Source organism: Loxodonta africana, chromosome 23, assembly GCF_030014295.1.
Source record: "Loxodonta africana isolate mLoxAfr1 chromosome 23, mLoxAfr1.hap2, whole genome shotgun sequence".
Classification (NCBI taxonomy): Eukaryota; Metazoa; Chordata; class Mammalia; order Proboscidea; family Elephantidae; genus Loxodonta; species Loxodonta africana.
This window is the reverse complement of record NC_087364.1, coordinates 13641129-13662819: the sequence shown is the minus strand read 5'-3', so window position 1 is coordinate 13662819 and position 21691 is coordinate 13641129. Positions and strand designations below refer to the sequence as shown.

At 37.6% G+C, this 21691-nt stretch overlaps 1 protein-coding gene across 2 annotated transcripts in view; it reads right to left on the bottom strand.

Moving 5' to 3' along the window:
* NALCN (sodium leak channel, non-selective) overlaps positions 1–20127 on the bottom strand; it is a 380765-nt gene extending 360638 nt beyond the window's left edge. For both annotated transcript variants that reach the window (XM_064275254.1, XM_064275255.1), the window contains exons 1-5: positions 19573–20127; positions 18024–18206; positions 5827–5910; positions 4326–4465; positions 4108–4236 (exon numbers count right to left, since the gene is read on the bottom strand). In XM_064275254.1, coding sequence (XP_064131324.1) covers positions 4108–4236; positions 4326–4465; positions 5827–5910; positions 18024–18206; positions 19573–19680 — 644 coding nt within the window. In that variant the 5' untranslated portion in view covers positions 19681–20127. The remainder of the gene's footprint in view (positions 1–4107; positions 4237–4325; positions 4466–5826; positions 5911–18023; positions 18207–19572) is intronic.
* Positions 20128–21691: the final 1564 nt, after the last annotated feature.

Here is a 21691-nt window from a genome sequence, read left to right as displayed (position 1 = left end):
ATAACCATGGATCCTACAGATATGAAAAGGGTAATCAAGGGGTATTATTAACATGATGACAGTAAATTAACAGTTTATAAGAAGTTGATAAACTCTTTGAAAAAGAAAACTTACCAAATCTGACAGAACAAGAAAGAGAAAACTTTAATATCTCTGTATATGTTAAGTAATTGAATTCATAAAGAAAAACTGTCTAACAAAGGAAACTTCAGGGCCAAAGTGTTTCCCTGGTGAATTCTATCAAACATTTAAGGAAGAAATAATACCAATTTTATATTAACTCTACTCTCAGAAAATAAAGGAGGGAGAAATACATTTCTATTTGTTTTATTAGGCTAACATTACCCTGATACCAAAACTTGACAAAGACATTTCAAGAAATGAAAACTACAGACCAATAACCCTCAAGAACAAAACTACAACTTATAACCAAACATTAGCAAATCACATCTCGAAATACATAAAAAAAAAAAAAAAAGATAATACAGCATGACCAATCAGCAGTATATCAGGAAAGCAGGGTCGGTTTTATAGTAAAAAATCAATCATAAAACTCATCACATTAACAAAATAAAGAAGAAAAACTACATTATCTCAATATTTTTAGTAAAAACACTTGACGAAATTTAACACAAGTCATGTCAAACATTCTAGAAACACAGGAATTAAAGGTAATTTTTTTTTATTTTTGAAAATCTACAGCTAACATCATGCTTAGATGAATACCGAAAGCTTTTCCTCTAAGATTAAAGACACTGATGTCCACTCTCAGCACAAAACATGTAAAAAGAATACACCTCAATCCCTACGTCATGTTAAACAAAAAATAAAAATTAACTTGGGGTGAATTTTAACTTTTAGGACATAGAAGAAGACATGAGATAACTTATTCTCTGGATTTAATTCTGACAGACAAATAAAAATAATTGTGACCCCAATACCACCCAGCATGTTTCCTCCTTTTTTAAAACGGGCAGCTGAGAGCTTAACATAATTACGGCCATGATAAACATATAAGTTGTTCTTCCTCTGCCTGCCTGCTTCACATAGCTCTGTTAATGACTTTGTTTTGACCAAATGTTAATGACTTTGTTCTTTGTTTTAAACTGATGCAAATAACCTTTTGTTCTGTGGGGACTACCTGTGGCATACAACCCCCACAGGAAAGTTGGAGCCCAGGTATCAGATTATGTATGTCATTAGCCTAATAAAGAAATGCCTGGCAGCGGGCTACAAAGACATTTGTAACCCTTTTAAGATTCTATATAAGCTCTAATGTAAAACTGCTCTTAGGGACTCCACAGAGAGTGATGTATACATCTCCTTAATAAGCTTTCTCACTCTTTCTGACTTGGACTATGTTTCATTGGCTCAACTGCTCCAGGGCACGGACCCTAATCAGGTAACAATAATGAATTCTTTACTTCAACAAAATTCTGTGCATAATCAAAGAAGGCATGGTCTCGGCCCACAGCTATACGAACCTAACAGGAATTTCTCTAAATAGATGTGAGATGCATGCATAAACCTACTAAATTAAAAAATAAAATTAATTAAGGCATTGACCAACTAGGTCCGCTTTGCTGTTTAACAAATGAAATTATGCTGAGGCTTTTGCAAGTTGCCTCATTCATATTTTCTTAGAAACTTGTATACACTTCCTGGCCTAGAAATAAACAGGAAAAGAAAAATTCCCTATCTTTGAGCTTACATTCTTTGGGGTAGATACAATAAACAATTCTCAGTTTTTAGACCATTATATAATGTATTTGAAGTTCATGGGTATTGTGAAAAAAAAAAAAACTGAGCAACATACAAGATATTGCAAGTGCTTTGTGGGCCTACATGGTGAATTGAAAATTAGGAAGCACATCATAGAGAAGATGATATTTGAGAAAAGACTTGCAGTTCAGGAGTTATCCAGGAAGACAACTGGAGGAAGGTCATTATTTTGTCTAGGCCACAGCAATGGCCCTGAGGCAAGGCTGGTAAATTCAAGGCACAGGAGGAGTCCTATGTGGGTGGTAATCAGGGTGTCTATGTGCTCATACCCCAACGTTAGTTTTCGTATTTTCTTTTCCCAGCTATTTAAATAGGAATCCTCATTGGCTAGACTTCTGACAATAGAGGATTATCTTGACAAACGTCCTAACAGCTTCACATACAGTTGGCTTGATCATGTTAGTATGAACTACCATTTGTATACGGAATAATCCGCTTCATAAAAGCAAGACATATAGTACTACCAAACGGTCTAAGTTCAAGGCAAGTATTTTAGAATATACCTTTGGTCTATTATCCGTTTTGTTAGTTTTAATCATTTTGGTGATTTTGGTCTTATTATTATAAAAGATATTTTACTGTGTATGTATAAATTAGAAATAAAATTCTTAGTAAATAGTTCCTTATTGGGAGAGACTAATAAAAATAGTCATGATAAATTTGAAATAAACTCCCAGATTAATTTACTTTTGTAAAATACAATTCTTATTACTTATAGATGTTTCCCCCTTTACATTCTTATAAGTTTAAAATTTAGTCTACTTTGTTGATCTTTGCTCTTTTTTTCACAGTTTTATCTCTCGTTTGGAGGCTATAATAAGGCGGACTAATATATCTCACCTCAGGATGAGTGTATTATATACAGTAAAACTTGCAAAAGCCAGAACCTGTGTAAGGCGGAAACCTGCCGGAGAAGGAAAACTCAAATATTTTCCACTAATAGTGAGTGAGAGAAAAGTGGTAAGCCTGCACCCTGTCAAAAGCAGAAAACTTGAGAGACCCGGAAAAGCAAGGCAGTCCTACTGAGTTCAGGCTCTCACAAGTTTCACTGTATCTGTTTAAAACAACAAAGTAACAACAACTAACATATAGTGAGTGCTTTTATCATGTGTTAGTCAGCTTCACTCTTAACATTCATTGTCTCATTTGATCTTACTCACAGCCCTAAGAAGTAGGTTCTGTTATTGAACCCACTTCAGAAAGCAATCGTTTTCTCAAGGTTGCTCAACTAATATTTGGAATTGAACCAAGGTGTGTCATGATGTATTTTGTTTATCTACTTCTCATTTATGGATGTATATATATATTTTAAGAACAAAACTCACCAAATGCAGGTAACACAAAGTGACAGTTTCAACATTTTTAAACTCAATAATTTTTATATAGACCATTGATTTGTAAATGGATATGTATACACTAAAAATACTTGGAAAATGAATGGTTGTTTCTGATCTTCTGAATTAAAAAAAAAAAAGTTTTAAATTTACTTTCTATTATCCGAATTGAGATTTTTTTCTTCCAAAAAGTGTAGATGAATTCATCATTTGTCAATAGACCAATTTTCCCCCAAGGTCTTCACACAAGAGGTAAACTCAATTGTACTATCCCGGGTCTCCGCTGCCCTGAAATATGGCTTTATGGGAAGTATCTCTGTGTGCTTTGGATCCCAAACTCTGATTTGCAGTCAACACCTAAAGAGACACTTCTGGGTCACATATGTTCAGGGACCGTCATCCTACTATGCTCTCTTTCCCTGTCCTCCACTCCTTGTGCTGTATTTTAACAATGATTGGCCAGGGAGAAGAGGCAGGGGCCCTATCAGCATAATATACAATAAATAATAAAGTACATATTTTGTATGTAATCCCCATCCCCTGACACTTCAATACAACAGATACCCTTGTTATGTCTAGAAATGATGCCATGAAATAACTGTTTAGAAAACTGTTTTAGGGAAGGAAGATCAGAGTTAACTATAAAAATGAGTTTTTTTTTTTTTTTCTAACAAGTAACCCACCTAATGCCATGAGACACTTCATCAGAATTGTGTTAGCCCACGCATTTTGCCACACTGAGGAAGGTTCCTAAATGGACACTCTGAAGTTGCTCAATCTACTTTCCCACCAGGTTCCAACTTTCAAATTGGCTTACCTTGACAACTTGTCTTGAAAAATTAACAAAGCATTATGGAGGGAACAGGGAATACAGAACAGAGAGTACATAGACGCTTTTTTAAAAATTAAGACACGGAAGCTTTTCAAGGGAGAATTCTAGAAATAGGGCAATAATTACCTAGATAAAGATGGAGTTAAAAGATGAACTTACCCTGGTTTAGTGTCATTTACAACACAGTGGTAGGTGAACGTTCCAAACATCTGAACACCTAAAATTCCATAAAGAAGTAGAAAGAAAAGCAGGAAAATGGAAACACTCCATATTTGTTCCCCTGATCGCCTAGGGGGGAAAAAGAAGGTAAAATAGGTAAAATTTACCCAAAAAGTCATACAACTTTTCACATTCATTTATGTAAAAACAATGCTTACTTTAAAATATTTGTGATTCTGGTCCTTGGTAGTTCAAATCGGAAATAAATCCGGAATGCCCGGATCATAATTAGTGGTCGTGGGATCCGCAACATGCCCCAAGGTGACATCTGGTCAACTATATCGGCAATTTCAAATACCTATAAATTCGGAGGTAAATAAAATAATTAGTGTTCTCTTTAGTATTACTCATAGTCATGAAATATACTGACAATGTATCAGCAGGGGCCCCTGCACTTATTCATATATTATTTATTTTCCACTGAAATCCATTTTCTTTTGAGTAAATTTTGAAGATAATGTTATCTTAAAAGAAATAAAAATATATCAACTAATAAAATTGCCATTTTTGTTCATTTCCTTGACTAATTCATCACGGCAGTTTTTATTACAAAAACAAGTTACAACTTAGAATATAAAACAAGTATGCTAAGTCTTCCTTACTAGTAATTTTTTTTGATGAAGTCTTCTTAGTATCTAGAAAATAATGGCGAAAGTGCTAAAATATTAGGAAAAATATAAAAAAGGATTGTATCATTTACCCTACTGACTGAGGCCATGTTGCGGTTAGAAAATGGTTTTCAATCACCCAATACTTATTAAATGGAAAACAACAACAATATGCAGGATGAAATTAGATTGTTGGAGAGGGAAACATCCTAAAACTAAGGAAGGATAATTGATCTATAAGCACTACCATGAGCTGGCAGAATGGATTGTGATTTTTTTTAATTTTGAATTTGTTAACACAGAAGGTAATCATTAATCACTTTAGTTACTTTGAATGGCAAATTATGGCAGGACAAATGCATGGGAATTACTTTCCAATAAAATCCTTCCTTTAAGACTTTTTGATATATGTTCTCAAATTTTCATAAAGCAAAACACCCATTGCTGTAGGTTTGATTCCGACTCATAGCAACCCTACAGGCCAGAGTAGAACTGCCCCATGGAGTTTCCAAGGAGCAGCTTGTAGATTGGAAGTGCCGACCTTTTGGTTAGCAGCAGAGCTCTTAACCACTGCACCACCAGGGCTCCACCCATTCTCATAGTAAGGTATTTAAACTTGCAACATAGTATTTTATGTTGATAAGTATATGTCCCAATATATTTCTTTTCATCTGCTTTTTAGGGAGAATTCAGTCATATAAAAACTGGAAAATTTTTTTAATTAAATATTTAATTCTCGAAATACAGAAATTCCTACCATATTCTTTCCTTTATTTCAATGAATATAAATTTTATATTTGTTAAATAAGGAATATTTCCTGTAGTATTGATTATCGCTTGACTTGAAATAATTTACAAACATGACCTACAATGATTGAAATGGTAAATTTAGGCTTTATCTAAAAAAAAATTCAAAATAAATCTGCTGTCACAGGAACTTACACAATTATATTTGACATATTCTTTAATATTTCTATTTAAACTTTCAATGCAAAATCATGCCCATTCAGAAAACATTCCATTCCCTTGTAATTTAAAAGTATTTAATTACCTGTAACACCAATGAAACCCAAAGGCAAAAGACCATAAATCCATCAAAAACACACCAGCGATCTTTCACATAGGAACTATCCCCCTGAAAATAAATTTCACATGGCATTATTAGGAAAAATGAATATTTTAAAAGAACACCATGGAGGTAATAGTCAACGGTCATTTCACTCAAAGCTATCCACAGTTTTTGTATCATAATTCAGGAGACTCTCAAAGGAATACTTTTAAGCATTGTAAATGGCATTATTTATTAGGAAAACAATTTATGAAACGAGGAGTTGGAGAGCTTTGCTATAAAATGTAATTCATGCAAAAGGAAAACATCCCTATTTTTTCTCTTCACTACACCCATCCGCCACTTAAGGAGCCAGATGCCATTCTACTAAATAGGCAGCTTAGGCCCTAAGTCAGTTCACTTCCTAAATCACCAAGGGCACGCAGAGGTCAACATGGAGGCCTTTAAAATTGTCTTATCAATCATCATTCGTAGGGAAATTAACCAGTAGTTCACCACAAGCTGCATAAATGTTGAAGACAAAACATGCCTTAATTGAAAAATAAAAGCAATAATACATATTCATTTAGGATTAATTTTATTTGGGATTATATGCAAAAGATAAAGAAGATGCAGTGTTTTCATTTTTTAAAGAGAATCTATTCTGACATTAGGATGATATGTCAATAAAATAAAAGTTTTATAAAAAAAGTTCCTTTGGAATTAAAGAAAACAGAAAACTGGTGACTCAGGATACGCACACAGCTTTTTCTCATCTTAATTTTTAATCTCTTGCTCTTCAACGCTCATTTTTCTTCATGTTGTTCTGTCTTCCCGAAAAATTCTCCCAATTCTGTGCTGACTTTTTCTTGTAAGCTTCTATCCGCTCACCACATTCACTCACCACAGCCTTCTCTGATCCATTGCCATGACTCACATATCAGGCAACAACTGACAACTCGATTCTTGCCTATATCTGATGTTCAGTATTGTGTTGCTTACAGAATATTCCTTTGCAATTCCTACCTGGTTGTTTTGTGCATTTATATTTTAGTCTCTCCAATTTATCAGCTCTAATTGTGGAATTTGGGTTTCCTATGTAATCTTCTCTGAATGTACTTTCTGGGGTTACATTAAAAAGTAAACGTTTGAGTTTGTCTTTAAGTTTAGTAACACCTTGAGACTCTAAAGTAGATAATTTAGGGTGGTACCTCCAGCACAGGGTGTGACATACAGCAGATAGGGAGTGAATAAGTAGATAATCACGTGATTCTGCTTTAGACAGAGGGCTTCTGCAGATCACAGTGCATACAGTAAGGAGTCAATTAATATGTTTAATGAATGCATCCCTTCATCCATGCATTCAACAAAACTATTAGAGCTGTTTCTTAAAAGTAATGACTCCCTTCTAGTAAACAGAAAAAGGTGTAATGTCTTTCAAAGTTGATATCTTAAAGATAGGACTCTTTTTCTATGTGATCATGAAAGATCACTGTTGAGTACCATATTTTTATGCAAATAATGAACACCTTCTACGTTTGTTTGCCAACCACACCATCCTTTTGCAAGGTATTTTCATAAGCACACTATGCTAATTTTTTACAGTAACATGTAAAAAAAAATTGGCATAGCAGCATTTATGAAAATACCTTGAGGAGGAAGGACGCTATTGGCAAATAAATATAGAGAGTGCGTTATCTGTGTAAAATGCAGTATAGGAGATGACTTTTGAATATGTCCAGGATTAGTATAGTTTGAATAAGCAGAGTTGAACATGGTAAGCCAATGCAAACAGGGTCAAGGTTTATATAATTTGTACATTATAATGCAATGCAAATATCAACTGAAATAACTACCAATTTAATCTCTGCCAATAACCAGTAAAGTTTAGTGAGCTTAAAATACCTTTCAATAAAGAGAACACAGGCTTTGAAAGCTGGCACTTTGATACATAACTTCATATTAATACTATGTGCCTGACATACTTGTTAAATTATGTTTCTCTCCATTTTTTTTCTCACTGTTAACTGTAATTGTTTAATAGTTGCTATGTTTCAATTTATAAGTATATCCAAATCCTTTTAAAATCCTACTGTATTAATGCTGAAGTTATGCTATTTGTGAATAATAAATTATCCCTTTGCATCCAAAATATGTAAGCAGACCCAAACACACGTGAGTGGGACCAGTGGTACTTGAGAAATACTAATGTCTCAAATACCAAAGAAAACTTTCAATTGGTTTGTTGCATCCATAAGAAATAGAGGGAGGGAGTGCTTGAGCTACGGGTAGAAATCAGCTTGCTAGAGGTGGAGGAGGTGAGTTATTCAAGAGCTGTCTGTCAATTTTTATGAAAGGCAGGCACTCAGAGGCTGTCAATCAATTACACAGTAGAGGAGAGTTAACTTAAATTGCCATGCAAGTATTTAACAAGCAGAGCAACCAAACACATTTACCTGAAAGCATTTATGCCAATATATTTTTCAGTTCTAAAATGATATGCACTGGTTTAGTTTCAGGAACACATGACTAATCGTCACGAGTTTCCAGGGCCCTCTGTCATTGTATCTTAGCATTCTTATTGATTACTTCTACTCAAAGGATGTGTGCTACTTTTACCTAGCTCTGTTGCCAGATTGGTCTATTGCAGAATTCAGCCTGCAATACAAGGGCTGCCTGTCAACAACACACAAACATACATCATCCAAATGGTTTGTTTTTTTTCTAGGGACTTGGTGAGCTACAATACTTCTTGGGACAGAAATCAGTGGGGAGGCAAGTAGAAATAAATTATTGGGGAGCAGGAATTAATTGGCAGACACCCCTAAGTTTGGGGTGCATTATAAGAGATGTGAAATCCTTAAAAACAAATATATTCTTCTTACAAAAAAAGGTTTAAAGACATTTCATGCCTTAAAGGCTTTCTGTTTCAATTTCTCTCTCCTGCAGGGCATCAAGCACTGTACTCCACAGCGAGCTTCTCAAACACAAATCAGATTGTGTCACTCTTGGATTAAAATCCTCTGGGCATCTTTACTGACTGCAGGATGGAGTCTGAACTCCTCTGGGAGCCTACGAGGCCCTCCATGATGTAGCCGTGTCTGCTTCACAGCATCCTCCTTGCTGCTCCTTGGCCACATCCCGTCTGCTGCATCTATTGACTATTCTTGCTGGTAGTTGCCACTGATCAGCTCCAACTCATGGGACCCCATGTACAACAGGATGAAACGTTGCCAGGTCCTGCACCATCTTCATGATTGCTGGTATCCATTACTGCAGCCACTGTGTATTTTGAGTGGCTTCCAACCTAGACTCATCTTCCAGGACTACACAACATTGTTACCCACAGGACTTGCATTGGCTGATTTTTGGTAGATCACCAGGCCTTTCTGTCTACTCTGTCTTAGTTTGGAAGCTCTGCTGAAACCTGTCCACCATGGATAACCCTCATGGTATTTGAAACACAGGAAGCATAGCTTCTGGCATTGTAGCAACATGCAAGCTGCCACAGTACAATCCACTGACAGACTGGTGGAAGACTGACTACTTGGAGCTCAATAAAGCACTAAGCCATTCCACTCCTTTGTGCCTTAAAGCATTCCTTTTCCTTCTTGTGAAATACTTTTCAACCATGCCATAGACCACACTTACTCATCCTTCCAGGCAAAAGTCCTGTATTCCTCGTTCTTCAAAACTTTTCCCGTATCTCCAAGCAAATTCCACCCCCTCTTTTTTCTGCCTCACTGTGGCTTTTACAGGAACCCTGGTGGTACAGTGGTTAAAGAGTTCAGCTGCTAAGAAAAAAGTCAGAGGTTGGAACCACCAACAGCTCCATGGGAGAAAGATGAGTCAGTCTGCTTCCCTAAAGGTTACAGCCTTGGAAGCCCCTATAGAGCAGTTCTACTGTGTCCTGCAGGGTCTCTACGAGTCGGAATTGACTCGATGGCAGTGGGTTTTTGGTTTTGGTAGCTTTTTCAGACCACTGTTACAGCACTTTGATAAAACACTGAAGGTCTATCTCTCACTATCTGAACTCTCACTATATGAGTATTCACAGTTTATATTTGCAAAATCTTTTACCCACAAATCACTATATAACTAATGAATCTGTAAGTATGTGAGTAGAAACATTTAAGTTGTGCATGGATCCTGGCAAGACAGTGTAGTGTGTATTACAGTTGTAACTCTTCTTTTGGCTAAACTTTCTGCTGTCATTGTTTAAATTAACTACATCGTTTATTACTACTTTCCACTTTCCTATATTTTCCCTGAACTTTAGCCTTTGATGGGACTCAGTACTTGAGTCTACCAACTCGGGTCCATTTGATCATATCTCTTCTCTTCTGGAACATACTTTATTTTATCACAGTTTAATCTTCCTGAATTTAAGATAGATGAAATCAATTACACGCTTATATCTTCCAATCTGTGTAATCAGCAGCATTTTTTCTTTCTTCCTGTTTTGTAAGAAAACGATGCATCTGACAATTGAAGGCCTCTTAGCTTCAATAAAATCTGGTAGATAACATCTTTAACATATCGTTCATGTTCTTATTTATGTACGAGAACGTGTTCATGTTTTTGTGTACAGCATACAAAATATCCACTGAGTTCATTAAGTGCAATAATTAAGCAATGGGTGTTTTAAATGCTTTTTTATTACGCAGAAATCCTGGATGGATTGTTGTACAGGTGTTAGAGTGTATTGGTGATGTTTGGAGAAATTGGTTGGAGTGTCTGGAAAATGGTCATAATGCATTATTTACTGCAATATAGACTCCTGTTCTCCAAAACTGTGTCATCCAGCATGTTCTCAGGAATAGATGGGGCAGTGATTAGCATGCTACAAGCATTCAATAAGTTTTTTGCTGAGTAATTAAAGGGAAATTTGGGAACAGAACTTGGGTTTAAGAATATAACTCTCTCTTTAAACATATCTTAATATATCTGCAAATCACTATTGTTGATGTTGCCATCGAGTTGATTCTGACTTGTGGATACACTGTGTGTGCAGAGTAGGAAGCAGACTGCCAGGCCTGCTTCCCAAGGCACCTCTGGGTGGGTTTGAACTGCCAACCTTTCAGTTAGTAGTCCAGCGCTTGGCCATTTGCACCACCCAGGGACTGGCAAATAACTAAGTCAATAAAATTACTGGGAGGTACTAGAAAGCCACAGATCCCATATTTTCATTTTGAAAAATAAACTTTCTGAGCTTGGTTTATTGCACATAGTTTTATAAACCAGCTATTACAGCTGTAACATACCACTGCCAATCAGGCTAGGAATAATTTTAGAGAGTAGTGTATGATGGAAGAGCGTGAATACACTGATTTGTCTTTATAAATATTTTATCATGGACTTATATAGTGATGTACATGGAAAACTCTCTTTCAAAAAGAAGCCACTGGCATATGTGTGCAGCAATTCACAAAGACACTTCCACACACAGCATATATGAAGTACTCGTGTCACTTGCTTAGCAACAAAATCTGATGAACATTAGAAATATTTTGGTGGAAAATCAGTGCATATTAAACATTTAATATTTGTACATGTCTTTACCAGACAATGTGAAAACTTATTAAAAAGAGTAACCTAATACTCAAAATAGAATATAATGTACACATATATATTCATAAGTTTATATACACGTGTGAAAAAAACACAAGCGTAAGTCCTGGAGAAGTCTCTGGATGGGGGTCAAGGAGCTTGGCTGCTAACCAAAAGGTTACAAGTTCAAGGCCACCCAGAGGAACCTCAGAAAAAGTCCTCGCTATCTATTTCATAAAAATCAGCCCATGAAAACCCCACGGAGCACAGTTCTACTCTGACAAATATGGGGTCGCCATGTGTCAGAGTCAAATCCATGACAACTGGTTTGGTTAAGTCCTAGGTAAACAAACACAAGCACACACTCGCAAATTACTCTGGGTGAAGACGTTAAAACGTTGAATGGGAGGCAATTACTGTTTTATTGCCAAATAAAGTAGAAAAATCAGAAAAACTTCAGGAAAAAAGTAAGCTTTTAGCAGACAGGTGAGTAATAAAAATTTTAGAAATTATTTTAGAGTTAATTGATGACAGCAAGGTAACTCAAACTTGAGTAATATAACATGTCTTTTAAGCAATTATCATAGAGCCTCTGTGTGGACTGATGTGTTTTTTACTATGATGCAACTTAAACACCTATCATATGTTTATATTTCTCATACATTTCTAAAATCAAGCCAAATTTACAAATAGGAAAATTCAAACCAATAAAATTTAAATTAACAACATAAATTTATTATGATAGATGGTATTTTGCTAAAATGAAGTCTCATGAAACGTGTGAGTTTAACTAACATGTTGGCAGTTCAAATCTACCCAGAGGCTCTTTGGAAGAAAGGGCTGGCAACCTGCTTCTGAAAGGCCACAACCTTGAATACCCTGTGGAGCACAGCTCGACTCTGACACGCATGGGGTTGCCATGAGTTGGGATCAACTTGATGGCAACTGGTTACTGTGTGGTTTTCTAAGCCAAAACAATAACTATGATGCTAATGGAAGATATGTCACCAACGAAAAAGTGTCACGTTAAAATACCAGAATGTCGTCTCAAGTTGGATTTACTCTTTAACCCGTGTCCATGTTGTAATATGTATGTTTGCAGAAACATGTGGCTCAGGAAGGATATTAATAATTTCATGATGTTTAGGGGGCACAGTGGTGAAAGTTCCAGGGGATGATACATGAAAATTTGGTTCAGGATAATTACCCGTTGACATCGAGTCGATTCCAACTAGTAGCAACCCTACAGGACAGAGTAGACCTGCCTCTTAGGGTTTCCAAGGAGTGGCTGGTGGATTCTAACTGCCAGCCTTTTGGTTAGCAGCCAGGCTCTTAACCACTGCACCACCAGGGCTTCTCATAATTAGACCTCATATTTAATCATATTTAATAAAACCTCAGTCAGCACTTAAACCCTGAATACCAATTTTAATGAGCTATGAAGCTGTGCTGATTACTTCAGGATGTTAGGAATGGATCGTAACTCTAGTCTGCATTACGTCTCGGAGCCCTGGTGGTGCAGTGGTTAAGAGCTCGGCAGCTAACTAAAAGGCCAGAAATTCCTTGGAATGGCTCCTTCAACAGCCGCTCCTTGGAAACCCTATGGGGCAGTTCTACTCTGTTAGGAATGGATTGTTACTATAACCTGCATTACATTTGTGTCTAATCTAATTACGCCTAAATGAAAAATAGGAAAATCTTATCTGATGTTGATTTTCAATTGTTGCAGGCTGAAAATGTGAAAAAAATCCCTGGTTTTCGTAGACAGCTCAGCATCCAAATGTTGATGGAAATCTGAAAATACTGAGAATGACTCATTCACAGAGTTTTGAAAACGTGGCCAGCCATAAATCAAAGTTTTTTTTTGTTGTTTTTTTTAATGATTGCTTCAACTTATATTTAAACTCTTGAATCCTCTGTTCATTCAGTACTCTATTCATTTGGAATGAATACATAATTTCTGCATCAAGTCTACCTCAGTTCTTTTTCTCATTAGACTGTCACAATTAAAACAGTGCCTACTGTCCTTTTTACAATGTAAAATCCAAGTCTTCATTTATTAAATGACTTAAGAAATGGAAGTTTTATTCTTGGAAAATGTCAGGCATTTGTTCTACTCAAGTTGGAGCCCTAACAAAATCAACACATGGTGATTTCAATCAAAAGGGCTCCACCCGGCACAGTCAGGTCTTCCAATGCATGAGCAGAGATTGCCATAATCTGGATGATCAATCCATATACACAAGTGACAGGGTCATGCAAGGCCCTCTGGTGACATCACAGAATGCAAAATAGGGTTAGCCTATGTAGTTACAGTTGTCCTAAAAAACATCTTTAGAACTACCACTGACCAACCTTCCTCCATGTTGACTTCCTGGGATAGCTACCAAGGTCCTGAACCTAGGCTTATCCAAACCAAGTGCATCAGATAATCAGATAATTTTTGTCAGAGGCAGAGTATTCTGGAATCATCCTGAAATTCGAATGTTGAGGTCATGGCGGGCGTCCACACCACCCATGAGCCAACAGCTTTCCCAGCAGGCTGCAAAGCACTTTTTAGAATCAAGCTGCATTTTTCTGGGGCCCACGCTTGCTGCACTCAAGACAGGTTTTTGGTGAACCTTGGAGTCCCCTGGCTCTTCAACAAGTGCATCAGGATGGCTGTGGCTTTGAGAGTTCTTCTCAGGTTTAATTCTTGTACTGAACTGAATTTCTCCCTTTGTATTTCTACCCCATTTTAGGTGGGTTATCTTACAAACTCAGAAAGGCTTTTTCAAACCTACTTATTTATATCTGATAATAGCAAGTATCTGGCTGGTCAAAGTGGCTAACAATAACTTACTCCAAAGGCTTATTGGCTCTTTCAAGTTTATTCCTTTAATGGTCACTATGATAATCTAATGAAAGCAGGAAAACCAGTCAGTAACAAACAAACTCCTTGACAGCAGTGCTGGGCTGATCCATACCTACATCTGTAGAACACACTTCCAGCCTTATTCCTGTCCATCTCTTTACTGCTCCGACTCATCAAATTGTGTCCTGCACACACGTCCGTATCTCCATGTATCTTGGTCAATCCGATATTCACTCCTAGCATTTTAGAGAGCTTGGGGCTCAGGTTCACAGTATCAGCAGTGGTAGTGCATGGACCGCCTTGTCCCTGAGTATGACCTGTGCTGCGGTTATTGCTTTCCAGAGTACACAGCTTCCTGACATGTATTTTTTTAAGCATGATCTTCCAGTCTCTCATTAAACCAATAATTTCTTTTATAACGATCAGCACAAAGCTGGTTCCTATGAGGTGGAGGTTGTCCAACTTTCCAGATTACCGTCCTACTCCATTATCTCTAACACCAACCACTCCTCCTCCGTTCAGTACTCTCCCTTCCATCTTTGGGTTCCATAATTCACTGCAACATCTCACAGAACTCAGGAACCATATAAAGGAAATGTCTCATGCGGTCCCAAGTCTATGAGTCAGGTGTAGGCTTCTCCTGACCCATGTGACTACAGGGGCTGATGAACTCAAACCAGAAGTTCACCACAGACTGCTGGCTCACTAGACTGTGGAAGCTGGAGAATCAGGTCAGGCGATAGCCTGCTGGTCCAGGGGCCATGGAGGCCACTAAATTTTAGAATTGGTAGGTCAGACAGCAGGCCTCTGGCTCAAGTCCCAAGAACCAGATCAACTGATCAAGAACCTGACATGGGATCCAGATACAGAGACAGACAGCCCCGCCAGGACACACGTATCTTAGATGCAGCCTATGCCCCAGGGAAGGGCATAATTGAGTAAGGGTGGGACTTGAGTTATGCCCTCCTGCAAGGTTGTGACCCAAGACACACCCTACACCAATTCTGACTCATCAATATGTAGAGGTCAGGATCCACAACACATAAAATGGAGGACAACCACACAATATTGGGAATGATGGCCTAGTTGACACATAACCCCATATACCTTATTTGCACAGTCCCACTCAATCGTTGAGTGAGTCACAAAGACCATGGCTAAAAAAAAAATGGCTAGAAGGGCCATATTAAGTAATTCATTACACCACACTCATTTACTCAGTGAGCCCAGAAAGCCTTCCAAAAACATTCTTAAAAAAAGGGGGGGGGAGGGTGCCAATATTTGTTCATTTCTCTGATGACTGAAAACACCGAATGCTATTAACCTGATGAACGTTTCTTCACCTGGTTTAGCTAATTTTATAGTGCTCATACAGTGAGGCAGTTGTGTCTAGCACTTGTAATGTATATGCTATGTAAACTACTATAAAGTTAAGTGCTTGGCTTCAATTTGGACAAGAATATGATGACAAATCTCTTAAGAAAACAGATAGCAAACAGGATAGGAAATGAAACAATATCCATGGACATCATATTGAATAAAACTAAGAGACAAGGTCTTCTGAAAAAAAGACCAAATAACTGATAATACTAGGCACCACTCAAGACCACAGCTGTGGTCCTAGTTCAACTGGGATGATAGATCCTGGTTCAACTGGAATGATAGATCCTGGTTCAACAACTGGAATGATAGATCCTAGTTGAACAACTGGAATGATAGATCCTGGTTCAACTGGAATGATAGATCTTGGTTCAACTGGAATGATAGATCCTGGGTCAACTGCAATGTAGAAGGGGTCCTGAAGAAGTATACCATAGCAATGGGAAAAGTACCACACGATGCACCTTGTAAAATCCACTCATAACACTTAACAAAAAGATACATGCTAGGAGAACTACTGGACTTGAACAATAACAGAAAAGATTTGTTAAATTTCCAGGAAAAAACATCAAGTCACTTAAAAGGGAAAAGTTACCCAACATTTAAAACAAAGAAAATAATAACAAATATAATCCAGAAGCACATTAAAACAGAATAAAAATGTATCATAAGTTTATTCCAGGTATATAAAACCAAAAATCAAACCCATTGCCATAGGGTTTCCAAGCAGCAACTGGTCAGTTCAAACTGCTGACCTTTTGGTTAGCAGCCGTAGCTCTTAACCGCTATGCCACGAGGGCTCTGAGGTAATATTAAAAATATATATATAAAGAAGACTTAAATACAAAACAATCAAATGCAACATATGAGTTTGTTTTAGACTTGTGTCAAAAATCAACTGTAAAAAGGAACGTTTAAGACAATTGGGAAAATACATAGATTGAGTATTAGCCTGTGCTATGGAATTATTGTTAATTTTGCTAGAAATTAATACATGGCAGTTATATGACAATGATGTGGAAGTTATAAAAAAAAAAGGAAGATTTATCAATCAGAAATACATAAAGAACTATTTGCTGTAATGACCCGATTTCTCAGGTTTGCTTTAAAATGAAAGAAAATAGGTCAAATACTGATAATTTTTGATGTTACGGTATGGGGGCTCATTACAACTATAATCTTTAAATCAAAAAAACCAAAACAAAAAAAGTTGCTGTCGAGTCGATTCTGACTCATAGGGACCCTCCAGGACAGAGTAGAACTGCCCCATAGGGTTTCCAAGGAGCAGCTGGTAGATTTGAACTGCCGACCTTTTGGTTAGCAGCCAAGTTCCTAACCACTGTGCCACCAGGGGTCCATAAGCTTTGCTTTTGTGTAAATTAAAAAAAAAAAAATTTTACAATGAACAGTTAAAACTGAACACAGTAATGCATTGAGCACACAGTGAATTATGTATAAAGGGGAGCACAAATTGACTAATCATGGGGTGTTATGCACCATCTCATTAAATTCTCAAAATTCTTATACCCAGTGGGACACTTTTCCAACAAAATGACCTAACTTGAGATGCTGAGACAGCTCGTAAACTGGACAAGATTTGAGTCAAGTATGTCATTTGTCGGACCCTAAAGTCCATGTTGCTGTTTCATTATACAACTGTCCCCCTAAATTGTACACTTTGAAATACTTTAGGACCAGTATTATCTACATATTTTTAACCTCTGTGAAAGTCAGTGATACTGAAAGAAGAGATATCCCCTGACAGAATTTTTCTTTATTTTATTTTTATTTTTTAACCTCTGCGAAAGTTAGCGATACAGAAGGAAGAGATATCCCATGACAGAATTTTTCTTTTTTTACTATTTTTGTTGCCTCCATACTATGCCGATTTCATGCTCTATATTCCTTTCTTATCGCCCCAGAATTCCTTTCCATTTCCTGTCTTTTCTTTATATCTTTAAAACACTTGAAGATATACCCCTTTATATCTTCAAAACACTCAGTTAACTGACATTCTGCTGAATATCATCTCTCTCTGTCTAACTTCATCATGTCATAAATAAACAAAAAATGAAGTGCCTACTCTGGCCCACTGGCTGTACCAGGTAGCGGGCTCATCCCTAGGTCACAAGATAGACACCGTCTGGTCCTCACGAAGTGGGCAGTCCGACCTTCTAGCTCTTTTTCAGGTATTCCAAGGCTGTGTACCCTACACAATTTATTCAATATTTTAATATTCTTAAATATCATATTTTCACCAATTTCTAGTGTTATGACTTTTTTTAAAAGAACTTCATAAAACTTCGTAAAATAATGAGATGTTTGGTTTCACTGAAATTGATGAAAATATATCATCAATTGATAAAGATCTTCAGTGCATTTAGGTTATAATTTTAAATACCATAGAAACACTCACCTTGACAATACCACGAATGTGCATTTTTGCTATCATCTCTGCCGTGTAGAGAAACATCAGTAAAGTGTCCAAAGTAAAAGTCACGTACTGGAGAGGAGGATAGTGTTCGAACGTCATGGGCGTGTTCATGCAGACAGAAATGACGCTGATGATGGCGCAGATGCGCAGCAGAGAGTGAACCCACTGCAAAGATTGTTCTAAGTTAGTACGTGACGCCCTAAAGTCGCATTACAAACCACACTACATAGAAAACATTGTAATATTGAGATGAAAATGTTTCACCAATATAGAAGAGAGGAAGAAGGGAACTAACGTTTGTTAAGTACATATAATGTGTGAAAAATTTTCACATATTTGATGCTGTTTAATTGTCAAGCAACGTTTTCCACATAAACACACTGAGACTCAGAAAGGTTAGGAGACTCTTCTGTTCTCCTGCATTAATAGGAGCCAAAGCTTGGATACAAACATGGAAGTGCTACTACCCCAAATCCTTAAAACTTCCCAGTACATCATGCTGCAATATAGGAAGATTCTGATTCAATTAAGAAACGTCAGAACCTTACTCATGTAGAAACTTGAATGGCTATTATTTTTATGTATTATGAGCACTTGGATTTGAGAACCTATTATCTTTACTGTAACCTCCGTATCTAGCACAATGGCCTTCCAAACAAACCCATTGCCGTCGAGCTCATTCCAACTCATAGCGACCCTATAGGTCAGAGCAGAACTGCCCCATAAAGTTTTCAAGGAGCATTGGTGGATTTGACCTTTTGAACTGCCCACCTTTTGGTTAGCGGTCAAGCTCTCAACCACTGCACCACCAGGAAGCCATTACTATAAGTTTAATAATGAAGTTGATCTTACTTTGTACTGTTGAGCTGAACTTCAGACCTACCAGTAAGCCATTTGCCTTATTTCTGACTACTAGACAGTCTAATAAACAATGATAACTGGTACAGCAGACCTTCCCCGCAAGTTCTCATCCACTTAATTAGGCAGAGAAAGTTATAAGGTTCTTCGGAGACATTAACCACTATCTCATTAACCTTTGTTTTTACTTGAAACAGGAAGCTCAGAAGAAGACCTTTAATTCCAAACATTTGACTATCTTCTCACAGGTTCAGGCATGTTGAGAATTGAAAGTAAAGTAAGTTGGTGAAGAAGAGGTTACCCATAAGCCTGAGAGGTGGTATCATCTATACACTGAGTGACTCTGAGGACAGTGCGTGCGTAGGAAGGAGAGGAGAAACTAGACCAGCTCACTTATCTTCCCATGGGAGGAACTCACAGAGACACCTCATTATTTCATTTGATTTGCCGACTTCCAGACTTCGAGATGCATCCACATTCTATTGCAGCTCAAAGAGACATTTAAAAAACAAAGTTCCATGATATATAAATTATATTAATAAAATTTCTCTTATATCAGCATGTACTTCTCTGTACTTGAAAGAAAGAGAGAGAGAGATAGGAAAGGAAGGAGGGAGGGAGAAAGGGAGACAGAGTGTGTGTGAGGGGAAGAGAGAGAAAGAAAGAAACTTACTGGTTTGTTAATCCAGAGTATGTCAGCACTGTCTGACAGAGATTCATCAGGGCCAAAGTCAGTAACCGGCTGGGCTTCCACCCTGGAACTCTGCTTCCTTTTCAGCATGCTGAAGTTAGCTTTGGGTGGCAAATACAAAATGACAGTCTGGGAAAGGAAAGTTGTGACAGTCAGTCAAGCCATCTTTACACTTCTCAAAATATTTGAGTCCTGCAGTTATATTACGCCCTTATAAATTATACACAGGTGCTACCATACCACATATCATAAAACAGACGTGAAGAGAAATTTTAAAAGGAGGTGATAAAAATTAACGAAAATAAAAGTTTGAATATTAGTTTCCCAGTCCAACAGATTATCTTATGCACCTCATAAACAGTTTGCATCCCAGTGTAGAGATCACTGATCTAGACTAGCTGAAGTAAAATAGCTTTGTCTTTCAGGGTACAAATATTAGGATTTTTTTTTTTTTTTAGATATATGCCTATATGCTTAGAGCTGTTACCACTTAAAAAGCAGTCTATGCCAGAGTATTGTCAGACTCATCTAGATGAAATACACAGCGGTTCCACAAGGCTTTCCTTTAAATTAGGTTAATATGGCCCTCACAGACATTTCTCACTTCCAATGGCAGTCCCCAGTTGATCTCCCATGTTGTCCCTGCCATAGAGGATGGGAGCAGAACTTTCTCCAAATGGAGATAGTGCTGTGATTATCTCAATTCTTACAGCTACTCTGAAGTAAAGCCCTCATCAAATTACATTAGAGAGGGAGATGAGATGCCTGCTTGTAATTTGTTGTTGTTAGGTGTCATTGAGTTGATTCTGACACATAGCTATCCTATGTTGTAGAGAACGAAACACTGCCCTGTCTTGAGCCATCCTCACAATCATTGCTATGCTTGAGCCCATGGTTGTTTGTAGTTTGTTTCCCCAGTTCTGAGTAACTTACGTCCTGCTGTGCGTTTCGCGTCCCTATAGCCAGCACTATCTCCTTCTAGAACCCCACAGCCATGGAGGGAGGCGGGCTTATTATTTACCAGGCCCTCGGGACACAAATAGCAAATGAGTGTAATACAACATGAGATGTTACAAAGGCTGTGGAGGTGGTACCTGATGACCCCGGAATCCACAGTGACACCTCCCACTTGATTAACACCTGGAAATAGTCTTAAAGAGAAGAGAGGAACTAATATTTTTTGGATATCTACTATGCTTATGGCATTAAGCAATGGAATTTTATTTTTATTGACACATGAGAAATTCCAGCTTCAACACAAGGAATAACTTGATCACCCAAGCAAACTGGAAATTTAAAACACACCCCATGTGACTGTCAAGCCTAAGCTGTTCGTGGTTGACCATGTGGTTGACAATTCAGAGGTCTGACTAGGAGGATTTCTAAAGGTAGTTAAGGGGAGGAAAAGCACTCTCCATGCAACATACTTCTGGGTTAGGAAGACAGCAGTTTTAACCAGAGGTTTGAGCCAGATATACTGAATCAGAATCGACATTTTAACAAGATCCCCAGTTGATTCTTACGCATAATAAATTTTGAGAACCACCAGTGGTTCTCAGAATTGGTCCCAAACCAGCAGTATCAGCACCTCTTGGGGACTTGTTAGAAATCCAAATTCTTGGTAGGGATTCAAACTGGACCGAACCAGCTCATACCCTGGTTTCAACACCAGGAAGGTGCACTGGCTTTCCTATCTGCTACTTCATGAAGCTCAAGTAAGAAACCAAGGTCACTGAGCGCCACTCAGTCCTCAGGGGAGCACAAGAAGACAAGACAGTGTTTGCATATGTGTAGGAAGGAGTATTTTGTTTTGTTTTGTTTAGGAAGGAGTATGTGCAATTGATATTCAGGACAAAGCAACTTGTAATCTACTCCTGTTTCAGCGTCCACCTCTAGCTCCATGTTCTCATCTCTGTGAAGGCGCCCCTGTCGAACCCTCCTTTTCCCAGAAGAAATTAAACTAATTGGCTTCAGGATGTGCTAGGTATTTCCAGGCCGTTATGCCCTGAAGACTGGGTTTGAATATGGACTTTGCAGTAGGCTGCACTAATTAATTTTATTTTACATAATTGGAGTTAGGGATTCTTGACATCGATATGTA